A 20,278-nucleotide genomic window follows, 5' to 3' on the forward strand; every position below is an offset into this window, starting at 1 on the left:
CTAGAGCAAGTTTTGCTTGTCTGCTATCAATGGGGCTTTGTATGTATGTAGTTTTTTCAGAGGAAGCATCACAAGTGGGGTGAGGAGTTAGCCCAGTTGAAGTAAAGGGGAAGGATGTCAACATGTGGAGAAATGCCAGGACTATGCCTGCCTACCCTGGAACCACCTGGCATACGCACATTCGATATAATATATAACTGATATATTTATAGTAGAGTCTAATTCATATAATCATGATAATGAGCAATTTTTGAATGCTATTCTCTCCATTGGCATCCACCAATGACACATTATATCCAAAATGTGTAACAGAGGTCAACCAGGGATCCATGCAGGTTTAATATTTTTATCTTTTCCTTGATGACATGACCAGAACTTCTGGTTATCAAGTACTGAATCAGATACCAAGTGACTTAAATTATCTCCATTATTATGCCTCGAACTACGTTCAGATATGAAAACTCCTGTTTATCAAAATATGTTTGCATTTATCAAAGCATGTTGACAATTGCCAATTCCAAGAAGGGTTCCACCAGCTCACATCCTCCTGATGTAAAACAGTATAGGCTTGCCTTTTCTACCCACTGCACCCACAAATGCTGGTCCAACCCTTCTGTAATTATATCTGAAGGGTTCAGCTGAAACAAGGTGTGTGAATTTTTTGTTAAAATGGAATCCAAATTCTATGCAAAGGAAATAAGCATTTTGTGTTCTGTTATACATAAATGGAAGCAGTGTAAAGTTAAAACTCTGATTTAGTCATCTTGAATGTTTTGCCAATAATTGCAGTATCAAGATTGGGATAAAAGTATCTGGCACGGATAAAAGATAAGTGAACAGGGACAAGAAAGTGATGGAGATAAAAAAATAAAAGAAAAAATGTGTGAGGAATAAAAATAGCATTTTTCTATTATTGTGAAGCTCCCAACTTCCTCTTGTTTTCTGGCTGGATAATTGCTATTTATATATATTTAAATTTTCATCCACAAATAGCAGCACTTAAAAATGAAAACTGAAGTTCTTAGGATTCATCTTCCCCTCTTCAGTTTTCCGATTCAGTGATATATCTGTAGACATATGGAACACATCCCTAAGTAATACCATCAGCTATGGATAGTCATTCTCATGAAAGCTAATTGCTTACTTAAATAATATATTCAACTTTAACTAGTGCCTTTCACTTTGGGATAGAAATTTATGCTCAGCTTCAGGCATGTTTTCTTTTGGAAGGCGATAATTAAGAGATCAGGAGCCAGTGTTGGGAACATATTGCCCTCCCTGTCCCACCATAATGATCAAGTTCCTTCACTCACTTAACCATAAGTAACTCAAACCAAAGTTCCTGTTTAACCAGGATTTCAGTGCAACATTACGCAAAAGTTAAGGTCAATCCTCACCCTGGTTAGCATTAACTGTGGTGAAGCTCGATGTCAACACTTCCTCTAAACATGGTAAGGGAGAAGGGATAATTGCCTTTAGAGAGTGGAGGAGATGAGATGATAGGGTTGCCATATTTAGAAGAGCAAAAAAGGGACACATTTGCCAATGTCTGCATTTAACTATGGATCACTATGGCGACTCTCATTTTAAATACCCATGAAAAAGTGGACGTGTTCTGAAAAAAAGAGGACATATGGCAACCCAGTGTGACTTCTCATTTCTTAGCCATGGTCAGGTTTGAGTCTGTGCTATATCTGCACCAGCCCTATTTTTCTCCCCTCATGAGCAAATCTAGCCATTCTCATATGCTGTGTGAGAGCCGGGCAGAAAAGTTGTGGGTATGTCTAGAGAATGAGCCTCTGGATTCCTTGAGACTTCTTCCTGAGGAAAGAAATGCTAGCAGGCATTACTATTTGATGTTGCCAGAGTTAATATCACAAAGAATTCACTAGTATCCTCTACTGCTTTTAGGGTGTGTGATCCAGTACACACTCCATTGAACTCAATGATGCTATTTTTTTAATATGAGACTATACTGTTAAAGTGGAAATGTAGTAATGATAAGACTACTGATCACTGCAAACCCCTGATTGTACATGTGAATGTTTTGGGGTGGGGGAGATGGGATAGTTTAAAGAAACCAAAACAGAGGTGCAACCTATAAGGCTGTGTTCACATGGAAGCTTGTTCCATTTACATGACTTTCCCCTAATGTTAAGTTCTTCATTATACTTGACCTTTCACATGATGTAAAAGCCTATTTTGGAACTATAGGACAATATAGGGTTTGGAGTTTGCTTCCATGTTATTTGCTTTCAGGTAAAAAAAATAAAATTCATTTGTAAATAATATGGAAATGAATGTTAAGCCTGAGCTGTATTCTACTAAAGTTCCACTGTGCTCCACTATAGTTCCAGAAATGGCTTTTCTGTTGTGTGAAAGCTCAAATATTATATGGAAACTAACAGTTAGGTAAACTTTATCAAAATGGAAGAAACTGCATTGTGAATGCAGCCTAAATTGCCTGAAACCAAATCCACAAATGGGGGTTAACAGGCAACATCTTCCCCTCATCCCACTGAATTCTCTGTTGTCATAGCATCTGGCAAAAGGCTTCACACAACTTGCTTGCCTCCAGAATTTGGAGGTGGAAAAGACCATTTTGACTTGGCTCAATTCAAAGCAGAGGCGAGGCAAGAACCTTTCGTTGCCCAGCCGTCTTTTTCATGTTCAATTACCTCAGCTTCGGATTAATGTTGTGGTCATGTAAACCGATAAGGTAATGCAAAATATTACAGTGGTGCCCCGCAAGACGAATGCCTCGGAAGACGAAAAACTCGCAAGACGAAAGAGTTTTCCGTTTTCTGAGTTGCTTCGCAAGACGGATTTCCCTATGGGCTTGCTTCGCAAGACGAAACGTCTTGTGCCTTTTTTAAAAAACCACCAATGCATTCCTATGAATACACATTGGAGCTTCGCAAGACAAAAAAACTCGTAGAACGAAAAAACTCGCAGAACGAATTAATTTCGTCTTGCGAGGCACCACTGTACAGGGCTTTTACCCCCAAGAGTGATAGCAGAGGCTTTTGCTTTAAAAAGCTGGAGCTCGAAAATATGCTCTCAAAGCTGGTTGGCAGTTCCAAAAGCATGAATACACCACAAAGTTTTAAGAGATGACTAATAATCGCAGTCATTTGTCCTAAATTAAAGTCCCAGTGAATTGGTCACAATCTTTAAAGAGTTAGCGTTTCAAGTGCTTAGCATTAAAACAGTTCAATAACATCCACAATTTCATTGATTGGCTGCTAACACTACCTGGACAGAGGGCAGTGTTATTGCAAACCCTTGATTCTCTTAAAGGGCCGCTGCAGTGTGTCCCGTAAGGTGATACACAAGTTCTGGTTCGCACCTGCGACCCTTGACCACAAGTAACTGAACATGTACTCCACTGGGCCCACTCTTCCACACCAGATTCACCTGTATCCAAGACAATAAACAAACATGAATACAGCAATGAGTATTAATATAGATTTGTAGTAAAATAATAATAATAATAATGGCATGCAAGCATCATTTAGAAAATAATAAGAATGATACTTTATATTTAAAATAAAAGATTCACTAAAATAAAGCACCTATGGAAAATATGCAGCAGAGTCGAAAATAAACACTTGAAAAAGAAAAGAGTCATGTAATATGTGGCATTAAAAACAAAGAAACTGGGATCTGGTTTTACTGGCATTCACCATTTTAGTCCGCTGCCTTTCATTGTTCTAGAAATTGCACTGCTCTCTGGACCCTACACCAACAGAGAAATCTATTTTAGATGACAGAAGAACAAATGAATGCACATGAATTATAATTATCACATCAAAATGAAAGTGGAGGGATGACAGCAAAAAAAACCCAACCAGCCTCCATTTTTTAAATAAAAAAACTTGAAGGTTGTAACGCGCTTTTCTTTTTAAATCTATCATTTCTTTTTCTACTGGAAAAAGCTCCAAAAGTTTAAAGTATGAAACTTCTTTACCCTAGTTTGTGCTTTCTAAATAAAGAATGGCTTCTTCTTCTTACAGTTACACAAAGCACTAGATAAACACTGGGAAGAACAAGTTCGATTTTTCTTATTGCCTCTGTTACAAAAATACTGATTTCCCACATTCCAAATTAATTAAGGGGGAACAAATTAAAACTTAATCCGGACAAAACAGAGGTGCTCTTGGTCAGTTGGAAGGCAGCACAGGGAATAGGGATTCAGGCTGTGCTGGATGGGCTAACACAGATACAGGCTGACAGTTTAGGTGTGCTCCTGGACTCAACCCTGAGCATGGATGCTCAGGTTTCTGCATTTGTACAGTTGAAGCTAGTGCATCAGCTGCACCTAGTCCTTGAGATGTCTGATTTGGCTGTAACGGCACACATCTTAGTTGCATCCCATTTGGATTACTGTAACGCACTCTATGTTGGTGCTGCTTTTGAAATGTGCTCCGAAACTTAAAATGACTCAAAGAGCTGCAGCCATATTGCTGACCATTTGGTTACAGGGAACATAAGACTCATTTGCTTTAATAGATTTTATGTATGTATATAGATTTCCTTTGGTGTTTTTTTTAAATGGTTGCTGGGTTTTTCCTATGTATTTAGTAGTTCTCATTTTTATATGTAAGCCGCCTTGAGTCCTGTCAGGGAAAAAGGTAGGGGATAAATAAATAAGCAAATAATAATAATAGTAATAACAACAATAATATTCTCACTTCCTCTGTGAAATGGAAGGCCTTGAGCGTATTTACTTAACCCACCCTATATACATAAAGTATATGAAAGGGATATTTGTCTTGCAGCCCTAATAATACTGACTAAAGTTTGGATCCAGGGGAAATCAGTCATGTTTAGTTAGCTAGTTGCCTAACACAAAACATTCTGTAGGTGACTTACAATCAAGTTTAAAGCATTAAGATTTTATTTAAGCCATCAATTGAAATCAATGGAGCACTTAAAAAATAATAATTAGAATAGGTCATGACAAATTATCCATTACAGACTTCTCCCATTTATTTCAATGGGACTAAAGCATGGCCAACTTCCTCTGGATTCAATACTCTGGGACCTGTTTAAAACATGGTAAAGATCTTGCTGCGGTAACAGTCTTGTACACTCCTAAGTAAGGCTTTTAAATTTTATTTAATTTCCTACAGGCCTGACATTTGCTTTTGCTTTTGTCAAGGTTGCTTAAAGGAAAGGCCAAAATGGAACCCATAGTCAAAGCTGTGCTCAATTTGTTCCTCATTATGTAAATTAAATCTATACACTGAATGCAAATGATCATTTATCCCCCAATGACCTACTGACAGTGTACTAGCGTTAAAATCTAAATATTCAGTAATAATAGTGTTTTCTTATTCTTAATAGTACTTCCTTATTATTGAAATTTTCATTATTATTGAAATTGACAATAGTATCTCTTAGAGTGGTGAATGGCACTATTTAGTGGGAATAAATTCCAATGAAAATCCTCATTATGACATATTTTACATGGTTGTTTTTGTATATATTTTTTCAAAATTATATATGGATGTTTTATGATGGCCTATATTTGTAATGCCTAATAAAGGTTTGGCGAAGTAAGTAAGTAAGAAATTTTCATTTTCAGTGTTGTGTGGGTCTCTGTGATTTGATAATCAAAAGACAGAACACATGTATTATGACTGGGTATTGCATTTTTTGATTATCGGCAGTGACAAGCACTGCTGAGCAGGTTGTCTGAAATGCAGCGGAGGACAAATGTTCAAGGCAAGCTTCACCTAACCTCAATATCTTCCTCATAAGTAGGGATGGGAGAACCTGTCAATTTTGGTTTCTCCCAGTTCTACATTGAAGTTCAGCTTCTGTATCAGTTTAAAAAAGCATAATGAAAATTCATCAGCAAACTTCTCCTAATGAACACATATGTATGGAATTTTGTCTAACATACATGTTTTTGCAAAGCATTTTATAATGTGCTTTTATGTTATTTTCACTATTTTTATGCACAGTTTGGGTATATGTTATACATACGCATTAGCTGGCTGGAGAACTGCATTGCAAAATTCAGACAAGTGTGAATTTTGAAGAATGGCTGCATTTTGGTTGCTCATTGTTTTGGAAATTGTGAAGTGCGCCTATAAATGCAAACTGAATCAAATCTCTTTCTCTTTCCCTATCACAAGTATCAAATGCCTTGGACCTTTGTCCTCCTTTGCATCTGATTACCCTACGGACAAATCTAAATGCAGTAATTTATCTCAAATTTCTATATGCACATTTAAGCTGCAAACAAGTGAATATTTATGTAACTAATTCCAACACAGGCAGTGACCATTTTACGTGTCTCTGACTGATAACCGATCAAACACACACTCGTCACTGCTGACCTGGAAGTGGCCTGAAAATGGGGGCAGAATGGGGTGGGCATATGCACGCTCCACTGATGTGCATGGGGTTCAATTTTTTCTATAGACTGAACCACTGCCTATGCTTCATGTCGACTGAAATGAATGGGAGATGATGTTATTTTGAATACCTTTTCCTTGCTTTGCTCCATTCCCTCAACTCTACACAATCTTGCCAGACAAGTGCCTCGCAGTGCTACAATGGTTCCTTGAGAATCTAGGAACAACATGCAAATGAAACTCCAACACAAACAAGGATTTTGAATTCTCTTTTCTTCCTTTGAAAGAGGATGGGAAAATCTGCTTGCAGGCATGTAGGTGTGGGCCAGAGACCTCTGAATTGACATTTAATGCCTTGTACTAAATTAGGATACAAGGGATGTTTTACGTAGCAGTATGGTTTTACTTTCTCATGGGTTTACTTTCTCATGGGCTTGGTCCTTAAAGCATTGTTACTTTCCCTCAAAGCACTAAGGGTGATTTAGGCCATAAATAAATATTAAAAATTAATTTTAAAAGGGTTGCAAAAGCATGAGTTATTGACTGGAGCAGCTCATGAATCCATTTAACACTTACCTGCATTATAATTCTGCAATCCATTATGCCTAAAGAGAGGACAATCTGGAGGAATGCGCAACTTGTGGTTGGAAAGGAACAGACAGTCATGCTGCAGTCTTGTGCTGTTAGGACCAATGACCACGATGCCCTGCTTGCAATAAGCTGTGTGCTTGCTGTGATATATGATAACCGTCTCCTTCCTTCACCATGCACTCAGCTGCCTAGTTTAGTCATGATTCGGCAACGTATTTCCCACCCACCTCCATCCTGCTGATCATACTTTGAAAGAGAAGTAAGATGCATGGAGATGCAAGACGATGACAGTTTTACAATAAGCCAAAATTAATCCACATCTCTGCAGGAGCAGAGATTATGTCATCTTGTCTTTAGATATGCTTATACAGATTTGTTTCACTGCTTATATACAGATCTCCTCATCCTACAAAGGTTTCCCTGCGCCTTTCAATGGAAGGGGGCAAATGATGCATGTACAAAACTAGCTCTCCATGTTCTAGTGAAGTGAAGGGGACAGTCTGCAAGGGCAAAAGTTCTGTGTGAGCATCAGAGTGATAAATGAGCACATGAATGCAGCATAATTTCACCCCGAAATGTTTGGACATGTTGTATTGCCTGCTATCAGACACACACAATCTGCCACTCCCTAGCACACACACATTCCAACCCCCCCCCAAAATTTTTAGTAATTTTGTTTTTGTTTTGTTTTTTGCAGGGGGCAAGGACGAGTTCAAGGAGAGAACAAATCCATTATTCTGAACAATTTCGACCATTTTGCAGAAATAATTGTATGGCATGACACGCAACCAGGATTTTATTTCTAGACTCTTTTTTTATTAATTTGTCTTTACATAAAAGGAAAATAAACCAGGAATAATCTTGAGTCACAGAAACAAATGAATTCCACATCCAAAAGTCATTTTTTATCAGGCTTATTAATTTCTGAATGCGTACAGGTAAATCTATGATGCATGTTAGAAGATCCTAATGATTCTACTGAAGGAGATACAACATTAATTTAACCAAGAGAAAAGAAAAGCCGCACAGTGAACCACATACGCAATGATCAGTACCAAAAAGGAAAAGGAAAAGAAAACCAGGATGAAAAAAAAAGTAAGAGATGGATATTAGTAACTATGTTGAAAAAAGCGCACAATATTTTGTAAAATAAATTATTCTGCAGTATGCAAGCTACAGAATGGCCCAGTTTACATATAACACTTAACCAAACTATGGCTTGGTAAGAACGAGCAAAATTGTGAGTACCCAGAGCAAAGGTTGTGGCCACTTCACTCCTCCCCTGGTCCTGTTGCTGCTGCACTACCAATAGGTAAGCCATGGTTTGGCTTAGCATTACATGAAGCCTCATGGGTTGTCTTCCCCAAGACATCAAAAGTGGTAAACCAAGAGGAAACCTTGGTTACATCTCATTGTTTGGGAGAGGAGCTACACAAACCATTAGTTTGGAGTTATATGCAGCACTGATCCAAAACATAGTTTAGTGCCAGGTAGCACTGCAACATGAGGATCAAGGAAGATGTGAAGTGCCTGTGATTTTTGCTCTGGATATCCACACACTTGTTTGTTCTCAGCAAGCCATAGTTTGGCTTAGCATGGCATGCAAACTGGACCACTGTTTCCTTGGTATTATGCAAGCGTTTTCAAGCAAGGATTTGCCTCATAATCATCACCTCTTCATATTTTTACAATGGATAGAGGGTACTGTTTTCTAAGGACCAAAGTAAGTGCACTGAAGTATATGCTAAAGCAAAACTGCATATATATCTATGTATATAAGAGGAGCTACAGCAGACTATGGCACAGTTCTATGGTAATTCTTTGGGACTAAGAAGCAGACTAAAAGCGCATGGGTCAGAAGAAGCTGATATAATAAACCTGCTGGAATTGTCAATAAAGTCCAGTGCTGCTGGAAGAGATATGTGACTAAATATCTTTTGGAATTCTATGTATAATTTACAGCTGTACATGGGCCACTGATTAAACCAAAGTTAAATCCTCTTATGCCCCTTGATTTCCTCTGAAGATTTTAAAGCGCACCCTTAGCTTAAAACCAGTGGGACTTAACAGAGCTTAACTTTGACTGAATCATACTTATATTTTCTAGGCATTATAACTGGGTTTCAAGGTATGATCCAGAGAGCCCCCTTATGTATGCCTCTTTTGAGAGTGATTTAATATCAGATGTTTGTGGTGCTGTATCAGGTCACTTGTTCCCATCTTCAGTTAACATCCTTACACACACACACACACACACACACACACACCCGTAAAACATGGGAGCTGTTTCAAGGTGATATGATACCTCATTGCATGGGCACGTGTGAATATTACAAAACCACTTATGTGGGGCTGATCACATGGGTCTTTCCCATGGAATCAGTACACTGTGAGAGAGCATGTCAATTCCATGGGGAAATATGCAAATAGTCAGCCCAGCCCATGTGGCCACATTATTCACAGTCATGCCCCCGCAGTGTAGGATTCTACCATATTGAAGCAGCAGTTTTCCAGATAGTGATGTTCATGATAAGAGTCTTTTGCTTAATTTTGCTAGAGTGTTTTGAGTGTTCCTACTCTAGAAGTATAGTGGCGTGCTATACCTATACTTTGAAAAATCAGGATGCACCATAATGGAATCATAGCTAATTTACTAATGTGGGTCTATAAGCACTATGGTTGGGGGGAAATGTGGGTGAGGGGATTGGTGGGTTCATGCTTAATATCTTGTACAGAACAAGACATTTCAGGAAACACAGTGTGCCATTTAGCACAATCAATGGATGGTAAGTTCAGAAACTGTGCTATTTGGGTGATAACTATAAGGTATCACTTGATAACTTGAACTTGTGCAACTTCTATAATCAGTCACCCCACAAGGGACCACTGATTACATCAATTACCCAGCAATGGATATCAAGGGTGGGAGGAGATATGATTATCATATGACCTACCACACAATAGCTAGAGCTTAGAAGCTTATAAGGCGTCACCTACTCCTTAGATACAATGAAGGCCTCCATATTAAGATGTTAGATTTTGCTAAATCTTACAAAACACTGTCGTAACAGGTACAATCTATTCCTTGATTGCATTCTGAATACAATTTACTCCATCACACATACACTTATTTCATGGAATTACATGGAATAAGTGGTTGGGCGTTTGTGGCCTAATGATAAAGAAGCATGTGTACTAATAGCTGTAATTTACCCCTGAATAATCCCACTGCATTGTGGAGTAAGTGGTTTAAGGATTGTGATCCTAGTTGATAAATAATTATGGAGAGAAAGCTTCATTCAAAAGAAAAATGGCACCGAGCTTGCTGAAACAACACTGGTCTTTTCTTTTTCAGTGTAGCTTCTATGAGTAAATAATTTCATTTAGCGACCAATGTGCATAACTTTTTATTTGCATTGATGTATTTGGCCAGGTTCATTTGCTAGTTTTCAAGTGCTTTAACTGGTTTAGCAAACTTTCTGGCATCTGATCCAGATATAGCCATGTGCAAATATGTATGCACAGCCTAAGACAATGACTGGGACCCCCTTCTGAGATGCAATGCACTAGTACACTTTGAAGTACCAATGAGATCTGCACTCAATGCCTAACACTCACTCATCTGGGAATAAGGTAGTGGAACTTTTTGTTCCACCCATTCATATTTACTTCTGAGTAAGCATATACAGGTCTGTACGGTAAGTGCAGGTTTTTATTTTCAAGTCAACAGAATTGGATAATCAGGGCCTTGTTAAAGGAGCATTACAAAGAACATCTTATAAGTTGAACACTGAGGTTCTTTTATTTTCCTTTAGTATATTACTTCTGGTTTTCTGATTTCCCATTGAGTAACTATCCAGTCACTTTGAGGAGGAATCAAGGGAATGGGCCAACTCTGCTCCCACCCAGGAGAAGTGCAAACAAGTCTCATGGCTCCATATATCAGTACCTCTTTATTATTATTGTGCATGCTAATTGGCACCTTGTGTGGGGAGAGGAAAGGCACTCCCAGGAGCACAGATATGGCCCCGAGACTACTCTGTGAGTATCTAGGCATCTTATTTATGAAACAGGCATATGTGTCCTTAATAGGGGCTACACTTAATTTACTTCTAAGAAGCTGTGTTGTTGTTTTGTGTGCTTTTCCTTAAATGTTTACATTCAACATCATTATTATATTAAAAAGATATTGCTTTATATTTAAAGGAGGACAAATTTAACAGTATTCACATTTGACACTGTTTGTTTATAAACAATCTGTCTAATTTTTGGCTACTTTATTTATGGACTTTAACTGGTGGCAAAAATAAAAATAAGAAGAAATGGCTTAAAAAAAGTATCAGCTTAGAAAACTGACAAATATGCAGCAAAAGATTATGGAGACATGCAGTGGCTTTTCTAAAATTAAACACAGTAAGTAGAAAAAATGTAACTAATGTATTACCAGTTTGTGCCATAAATTTAGCAGCATCAGCTTGTTCCTGAGGGACCCTTTTCTCATGAACAGATCGAGGTCGCTGACTTTTAATTGTATGATCTCCCATCATTCCAAATTCTAAAGACAGAATAAAGGTTTATGAAAGCTTGTGTGCAGACATTTCTCAAAAATTTACATACTATCTCATGCAATATGTTTGTCAAAAAATAACAAAAATAATAAAAAAAAACCACCTGGAGAGGGCACTGGTAAAACTTCAGACCATGGCAATTAACATCAACTTAGTTTGCTAGGCTAGATAAAAAATTATAATTAGGCTTAATTCTGTGTCTGGAGAGAATTTTAAACCAGAGGCTTGTTTAAATAGGAAATAGAAACATATCAGTATTTTGACACATACTAAAAATCAGTTGCAGGACAAAAATCAGTTATTTAGACTGGAGACATTTTACTCAGAATATTTTAAATCAGTGCAAACCACACCAGAGAACTACCACCACTGAGTTAAGTGTTGTTGTTCTATGACAGAAGCTAGTGTTTCCTGTGGAGATCAATACCTTCCCTGCTCATCATTCAGCCTGATGGACTGGTAAGCATATCTTCATGAGAACAGAGACAATGTCACATAATGAAGTGGCCCATAAAATGCTCAGTGATAAGCTGGATGCAATGGCAGCTGTGTCTGTTACTTTTATTGCTTCAGAAAACTCTCATAGTTATTAACAAAGCGTGTGGAAGGCCCAAGGCTTTTTCCCCCTGCTGTTGATTCTAAAACAGAACACTCTTTGATTTTAATAGGGGAAAATCTATGTTAAAAACTCCCATGTGGGAATCGTGAGATGCTGCTTGAAATAAAACCCAGCTCTGCTGATAATTTTCTTCACTGCCTTTGGCAAATCACTTAACCTCTAACAGCTTGAGCCTAAGATTTGCTATGCCTGTACATAAATGCTTATGACTGGGTGCCTGGACACCTACAGCCATGCAACATCACAGTGTGTTTATATCAGTAACAGAGGCAGGTAAGCCATCACAATAAGCACCAGGGCGCCAAATTCAAGATGTACAGATGAGTTCCCTACAGCACACACAAGTAGGCCTCAATCACACTCATGGTGGGAAGTACCTCAGGAGTGAGCAGGGCCACTGTGTTGGTTGAGATCACTGTAGCAGACATCATTAGTCCTTAATAATGTGAAATCCCACATTGCAACAGCCCCTTTTCCATGCTCCTTCCCAGTGCTATTTTTCTAGAAAAGGAGGTGCCAGAATTCACTGTTCTCATGGAACAGCAATGAGGCCCACCTGAGATATGCCAGAACTGAGTTCCGGCAAGTTCCGGCTGAAAGAAAGCCCTGCTCCTTTCTATGAGCCGTTTTGTATATATGACAACCTCCATGCAAATGCATCGGAAGAGAGTGAGAGCTGAGTGGTCACTATTGGGCTCACAATCAGGTTCCATTTGCCTGTGCACTGATGGATGAAATCTGGAGTCTCGATGTGAAAGTTATATGCAAGGCAAAGATAGTTTGAATAAAGGCTGCAGTGGTCAAATTCTGGTGGTTGTGCGTATAACTCACACCTTGCTGTGCCAGTGCTCACAAATGACACCCTTCTGTGAGCAGGGGGCTTGCTATAAACCCAGTGACAGGTCCCACACTCCTAAGAAATTTTGAGTTCTCTCTCTTAATACTTGAAAGGTTTTCATTTTTCCAAAATGGTACAAGTCTCTAAATATTCATGGTTCAATTTTATTTTTTATTTAAATAGTAATAATTATCCACGCTAAGAATAGCTGCACATTTTGCATCTTACAGCGAATATTTTAAAAACCTTATTAATAAAATAAATTTGTGAATTTTCTGATACATTTTACATGAATTCTAAAAATGCCTACGGAATTCAATGTTTAATATTCAACCCATTCCTCCCCCCAATGCTAAATCTAATCTTAATTTTACATGATGGTTTGCATTTCCTGGTGCAGAAACAATATTTTTTAAAATTATGATCATTACTACTAGTAGTAGCATTACTACAATTATTAGAAAGTTCACTGGGAGTTACAGTTAAAAGTTGGAATTAAACAGATACTGTAACTACGGGGTTAAATATATATATACGTTCCAATTAATAAAAAAAGTGTGACACTTCTACCCATTTGAGGCCCATCAGCTTGTGCGGGATCCAGGCTACTGAGGGGCCCCTGAGAATATGGTCTCAGTGGTTCCCTGCTCTGTGGGTGGAATCCATCTTTCTCCTTATCACCACCCCTGTTGTCACTGCTTCCTTTCTTGCCTATCCCTCTGTGCCTGATCCCCTTCACTTTGGATGGAAGACAAGGTTATTTCTCCTCATTTTCCTCACCTTTTAAAGTTCTTGTTTAGATATGCTGAACAAACCCCAAAGATAGTAGATCTTCTAACATCACAGTCCATACAGGTCCTACTGAGTTAAATGGAACTTACTATCTCATATGTGTTCATAGGATTGCAAATTCAAGATATTAGGTGATTATCTAGCTTGATTGCACTGGACAGTATGAACTAATAGGAGGTTCAGATCTTCAGGGGTGGACATTGGCAATGTGGCACCCTGTGCAAGGCCAAAATTTGATGCCCCTACCCAGCCCTCATACAATGGTGCCTCGCAAGATGAAATTAATTCGTTCCGCGAGTCTCTTCGTCTAGCGTTTTTTTCGTCTTGCGAAGCAACCCTATTAGCGGCTTAGTGGATTAGCGCTATTAGCGGCTATTAGCAGCTATTAAAGGCTTAAGGGATTAGCGGATTAGCTGCTAAAAGGCTATTAGCGGTTTAGCGGCTTAGAAAAAGGGGGTGGGGAGCGGAAAAAATTCTCAAGACTCGCAAGACATTTTCGTCTTGCAAAGCAAGCCCATAGGGAAATTCGTCCTGCGAAGCGCATTGAAAAACGGAAAATCCTTTCATCTAGCGGGTTTTCTGTCTTGCGAGGCATTCGTCTTGCGGGGTACCACTGTACTGCCTTCCCAAATCAGGGTAAGTGAGGCTCTAGGCTTTGGGGAGGAGGTGTGAGAACTCTGGCAGGGTCCTAGAGCCCTCATGTCTCCTTCCCAAAGCTGGGTAAGCACTAATAAGACTTTGGAAAGGAGAGAGGAGGACTCAGGGACCCCATCAGAGACCTTACACCTTACAAGAGTTTACTAGGCTTTTGGAAGGAGGCAGAAAGATGCCCCCTCAGCTCTGTGCTCTGTGCATGGAAATTGGTTGTGTTGCCCAAAAACCACCTCTGAGGACTTTGTCACACAGCGGCCAGAGAGCAAGGCAGAACTCAACCCAATATGGCTTCTAAATGGTGACAAATGTCTTCATGTCATGCGATAGCAGCTGAGTAGGATTACAGTTTGGTACCCAGCAATGTAGTGCTACCAATGATATGGAAAAATGTGTGCACACCTGAGGGGAGATTATTTACCCAAACAATATACTGTATTTTTCGCCCTATAGGACGCACTTTTCCCCCTACAAAAAGGAAGGGGAAATGTGTGTGCGTCCTATGGGGCGAATGCAGGCTTTCGCTGAAGCCTGGAGAGCGAGAGGGGTTGGTGCGCACTGACCCCTCTCGCTCTCCAGGCTTCAGGAGAGCCCCACCGCCAGCCCCACAAGCTCGGGGGACAGCGGGAGAGGCACGGCGCGCCTTTCCCGCTGTTCCCCAACTTGGTTTGAAGGCTGGTGGCGGGAGAAGCCTGCTTCTCCCCGCCCCCAGCCCCACAAGCTCGGGGGACAGCTTCCCACCCCAGCCCCATGCCTGGGGGAGGGAATAATCCCCCCCTTTATTTCCCCCCCAAAAAACTAGGTGCATCCTATGGGCCGGTGCGCCTTATGGGGCGAAAAATAGGTATTTAGCAACAAGAAATGCCCTGTGCTTACAGAACTTCATAATAGACCAAACACAATGACTTAATCCATATTTGATCTCCAGTGACTTTATAGGTAAGGCAGTGGGCATACAATCACAGTCTAAAGATGCATTGAGGTGTAATGCCTACATTGTAATATGCGTGTGTTGGAGAGAAGGCATGCAACCATAGGGCTCCTCCTGGACTTTAATGTACCATTAAAATAAATAATGTAAACAGTAACAGTGAATGCCAGGCTGCTGAATCTGTAAGTAAGGATTCACTGGGCTGTTTGGGGCTGATTGAAAATGCAGCTCAAAACATCTGTAGGGCACTAGGTTGATGAAAACTGCTTAAGGAACACAGCTATGCTGTAGTGCTGAAGATAAAAGTTCAAAGGTTCCCCTATTGGTACAACATCACGATGAAACTGAATGGGCTGGCCCACTAATGTGCTCTATGGTGTACCCTTCCAGAGCTACTTGCCATTATATACTACTAGTTACATATGACTGGAGCTGGATCATGGCCAACAGGTTTAGCACTGAGGTGCCGTATACAAAATATATCAAATTTTCCCAAAAGCACATTGAAAATGGCACAAGGGTTGAGGGACGAAGAAGAATGGGGATTCCCCATGGATGTATCTATGTACTTCTCTGGATTGTGGATAAGTTTCAGGGCTCTGCGTCACTCCTGGTTTCAGCCAAAACACTGCTGTGCTGTGATACACCTAATTGGTGTGATTGCCAGGGGTGGGGTGGGAAGATAAAAACCTGTATAAAAATTACTGCTGCCTCCTTGATATGGGTGCCCATACCAGCACATATGAAAATTTCCCAAGCCAAAATGCAAAATTGCCTGTCTGGAGAGATCTGCAAATAATCAGTATGAAGAGCTGTATTAGACGATTAATGCTGAAACCAGCAAAGGTGCTTTGCTTCTATAGATAAGCTTCATTTTAAGACCCAGGAAGCTTGACACTTTTTAATGCATTATTCCTTTTTTCCATATTTCCTAGCACAGTTCTGTCACACCAAGTGAAAGAGCACAGAGCGTTCAGCATCATTTGCTGTTACTTCACGTTGTTTTTCTAAATTTCCTCTCAATAGGTGTTTTAGTCACACCCACAACTGGCTGGTATATATATATATATTTCATCACTAGATGGCAGGATGGGCCTTAATTTTAAGCTGCAGATCGCTGCAGTAAAAATGAGAATCTGCTTTTTCTTTCTGTTTTTCCTCCTTCCATATTCTGCTCCAGCAAATAAATAAATAATAATAAAAACCAGTAGGATATTCTCCTGAGTACAGCTTGAGTGAAAAACCCCAAAAACCCAAATTATTAATATGAAGGATGAAGAAAACAGGGGAATTCTGATAGTCGCTTTGATTCACCCTGTGCTTTGCTAAACTAACTGAACTGAAAGGATAAACATGTCCAAGCAGGTCACTGTTCACTCCTGCTTCTGAATACATTCCAATTAAAAAGGAACTCTCAGGTTATGTATTCCCACATGTAATTCTCCCTGGGGAATTCCTCAGTATGATAGCAAAATACTAAAAAAGAAAAAGAAAAACATATTCCAAACACCCTTCAACAGCTGTTGAAGAGTATCTGTTGGGTTATCCCAACGGCCAGGAATAATGCTACAGAGAGGCAGGGGGGGTTATATTTTCTGTGGGTGGAATCAATGTTGCACTAAAGCAAAGGGGTCCCTCAGGCAAACATTTCAGCTTACCAGATGGAACGAAACCCCTATCTTCCCCCTGTGTGCTATACCTGGAGTTCTCCCCAATTGTCAATTTTGGCTGCAAGAGTGTATATGCAGGGGGAGGACTGGGGTGGTGGTGGCGGCCATTATTCAGGATTTCTACTCATTAGTTCAATCCCACCCTGTGAGTGTGAAATGATAGCCAAAATGTCCTCCCAGTTCAAATCTCAGTGCAGTGAGATTTGAATAGACAGCCTTAGACATGCCCTTGGCCTGGTACACACTCCATACCAGGGGCCAGCAAACTTTTTCAGCAGGGGGCCAGTCCATTGTCCCTCAGACCTTGTGGGGGCCAGACTATTTTTTTGGGGGGGGGGAATGAATGAATTCCTATGCCCCACAAATAACCCAGAGATGCATTTTAAATAAAAGGACACATTCTACTAATGTAAAAACATGCCAGATTTAGAAGGCGATTGGGCCAGATCCGTCCCCCAGACCTCAGTTTGCCTACCCATGCTCCATACCCTCCAACATGCTGCCAATTAAAATTGGGGTGCTCATTATTTATGATTTTGCTTAGTCACAACCTGAAGGGATGAGGAAAGACAGAGCCTCTCCACCCCCCAATGTAACAAGAACTTAAACACTCTGCATTGCGCTGTTGTTATTAAGCCAGGCGTGTTGAGGGGAGGGGAAGGGAGGCAGAAAACATTCCCCCATCCAGGCTAGAGGTAGAGGATCCAAGAGCAACATCTGACAGAAGGTACGTGTGGGAAAGGAGTGGGGGGGACTTATTACTTCCCTACACCAAACCTATGAGAGCAAGAGAATGGGGGAATGATGACAGAGCAGGACCCCCTCCCCACAAATGAAAACAAAACCACAACAGGAGGTGTTGGTCAGGAAGGACTCAATCTGACTGTCTTTCTGGAGCAGCACTAGGATTCCTGCCACAACTCTCATCTCCCTTCCTGACACCTCAGCTGCTTTCCACCTAAGCCACTGCCATCCCCTCACACCCAGAGGTGAGGGGGCAATGCAGCGGCATGCAACAAGGGTGAAGAGATGGAAACGCATTCAATGAGGGTACAGAGATAGCTTGGACTGCAAAGCAACCCCCAGGATTCAGAGGCACCCGCCCGCCCACAATTCAGCATTCCCCAGGCTTCTATCGTTCCCACCCAGACCTGTGTGACCAAAAGCTGAGCCACCGATTCCTCCACTCACAATGAAGAACCACGTAGAAACCAAACTCCCACACTTAAACTGGAGGTGGTAGAGGGAAAGAAAACAACACCCAGCCCTTCCTGCAATTCTCACTCAGCACCAAACACAGCCCCTTCCACCACTTGGGTCTGATGATCTTGACAACAGATGCAGCCAAGAAAGCACTGTCAAGGAGCTCACACACTCCAGAGGGAAGGGAAGGCAGTTTCTGACTCAACTTGTCTATAAGCGAGCTTTGCCTGGTTTGCCACAGTTTCTACTATCACCTCAGGGTGGGAGCACGTGGGAGTGCACGCGCATGCACATACACCCCTGGTCCCTTCTTTCCCTTCCCCCCTCCCATGACTGCTCTGCCTGCTCATCCATGCGCATGAGGAAGTGTGCAGCGGGTGTGTGAGAGGAAAGAGGGAGGGGACTGTGCTTGAGCTGCAGTGGGGTTGCAGTTGCTGCCGCCTGAGGGGAGTCCCAGCCTCGGGGTGTGCTGTGAAATCCTCTCTGCTCCAGCCAGCTGCCACTGAGAAGCTCGGGACAAGTGCTAGTTCATCCTCCTCCCTGCGACGCTGGAGGGCAAAAGCAGGACATTCCCAGGTCAAATCAAAAGTCAGGATGGTTTCTGTAAATCTGGGAGTGTCCTTCTAAAATTGGGACAGTTGATGGATATGGACCTCCTGCCATATGGCCACATGAAAGAGACTGGAAGCTTCACCTTCCATTTTAGATTAATCAGAGTTTAGCATGATGTCTGCAGCAAAAACAGAACAAAACTGTGGTTAACCTTAACTATGGTTTGTTGAAACAAACCAGCTTCTTTTCAGCCTGCCTGACAGATGTTGTTGGACTCCAACTCCCATCAGCCCCAGCCAGTATGGCCAACAATCCAGGATGATGGGATTCTTACAACAAATTGTGGTTAAGCTTGACCACTGTTTGTTGGGTTCAAAGAAACAGCAAGCTGTGATTACTGTAATCTAAAACAGAATAAACATTCCCATGGCCTTTTTTTAGCTGCACCAGAGAGGGAGAAAGGAAGCAGATGAGTCTGAGGCTTCCCTAGGCTCATTCTCATAACACTAGAGTATGATTCAGCTTTTTGTCTGAACCATCCCAGTATTTCTTTCTTTCCCTGCACTGGGAGGACTGTTCTTTTGAACACTGTAAGAATGGCCCTGCTGAGTCAGGCCAAAGGCCCATCCAGTCCAGAAGCCTGTTCTCAGCATGGGCAGCCAGATGCCTCGAGGAAGCCCACAAGCAGAACTATTATTAGAACTAGTTTGAAGACTGTTGCAAGGATGTGAAGTGCTTTCAGCCCTCGTAAAATGTGCTACACGTTATAAAGCTATCCACACTTACCTTTTGCCCCACTCTTTCTAGGCTCAGGTCTGAACTTTTTACCCTGGAGCTTTCCCTGCAAAAAAAAAGCACTCTTTCGCACTCAATCGGAGCAAACGTCAATTTGGGTTTTCTGTGGATTGCCGTTTCTTCTGATTAAGCTTTAAAAAGTGGGTTTTCATGGAGAAAACTGGAGGGGGGGGAAGGTGGGGCACTCAGACATGGAACTTTAAAGCTTGGACCATGCCTGGAAAGCACAGAAGAAATGTAAGTGTGGATAAGCCCATAGTTACCTCTCTGAACTACCACTACTATTCATAAGATCACACAGTCTGATGAGAGAGATGTGTGGAACAACTAGAAGTCTTGCATATTGCACTCTAGAGATTGTCTACACTGGATGGGCAATGGTTCTGCAGGGTGTCAGGCTGGAGTCTCTCCCAGGCCTAACTCCAGATGCTGTGAATGGAACCAGGGATCTTCTGCATGCAAAGCAGATGCTCTACCACTGAGCTGTACAAATACCAAAATGGATAGGTATAAAATGGATAGGTATAAAATACGGACAGCACCTACAAAGCTTTGATCAACAGACTCTCCATAATTTAAACTTTGACTTTCCAGATCTGTTGTCTTATGTTGCATGAATTTTAAACATACTTGTGTTAAACTAAAAATTCAAAAACTGCAAGTCTTCTTGACCCAGTTTAAAAGATGCCCCTGCCCCACT

At 40.9% G+C, this 20,278-nt stretch overlaps 1 protein-coding gene across 5 annotated transcripts in view; it reads right to left on the minus strand.

Annotated features, from left to right (window-relative positions):
• The window catches only part of ADGRB3 (adhesion G protein-coupled receptor B3), a 436,348-nt gene that overhangs the window by 269,305 nt on the left and 146,765 nt on the right, over nucleotides 1-20,278 (minus strand). For 4 of the 5 annotated variants that reach the window (XM_083431406.1, XM_083431405.1, XM_083431408.1 and 1 more), the window contains exons 3-4: nucleotides 11,404-11,514; nucleotides 3,256-3,417 (exon numbers count right to left, since the gene is read on the minus strand). In XM_083431406.1, coding sequence (XP_083287532.1) covers nucleotides 3,256-3,417; nucleotides 11,404-11,514 — 273 coding nt within the window. The remainder of the gene's footprint in view (nucleotides 1-3,255; nucleotides 3,418-11,403; nucleotides 11,515-20,278) is intronic. The other variant, XM_083431407.1, reaches the window with a different exon arrangement.

This window comes from Podarcis tiliguerta, assembly GCF_965153285.1.
Source record: "Podarcis tiliguerta genome assembly, chromosome: 3".
NCBI classification, from domain to species: Eukaryota; Metazoa; Chordata; class Lepidosauria; order Squamata; family Lacertidae; genus Podarcis; species Podarcis tiliguerta.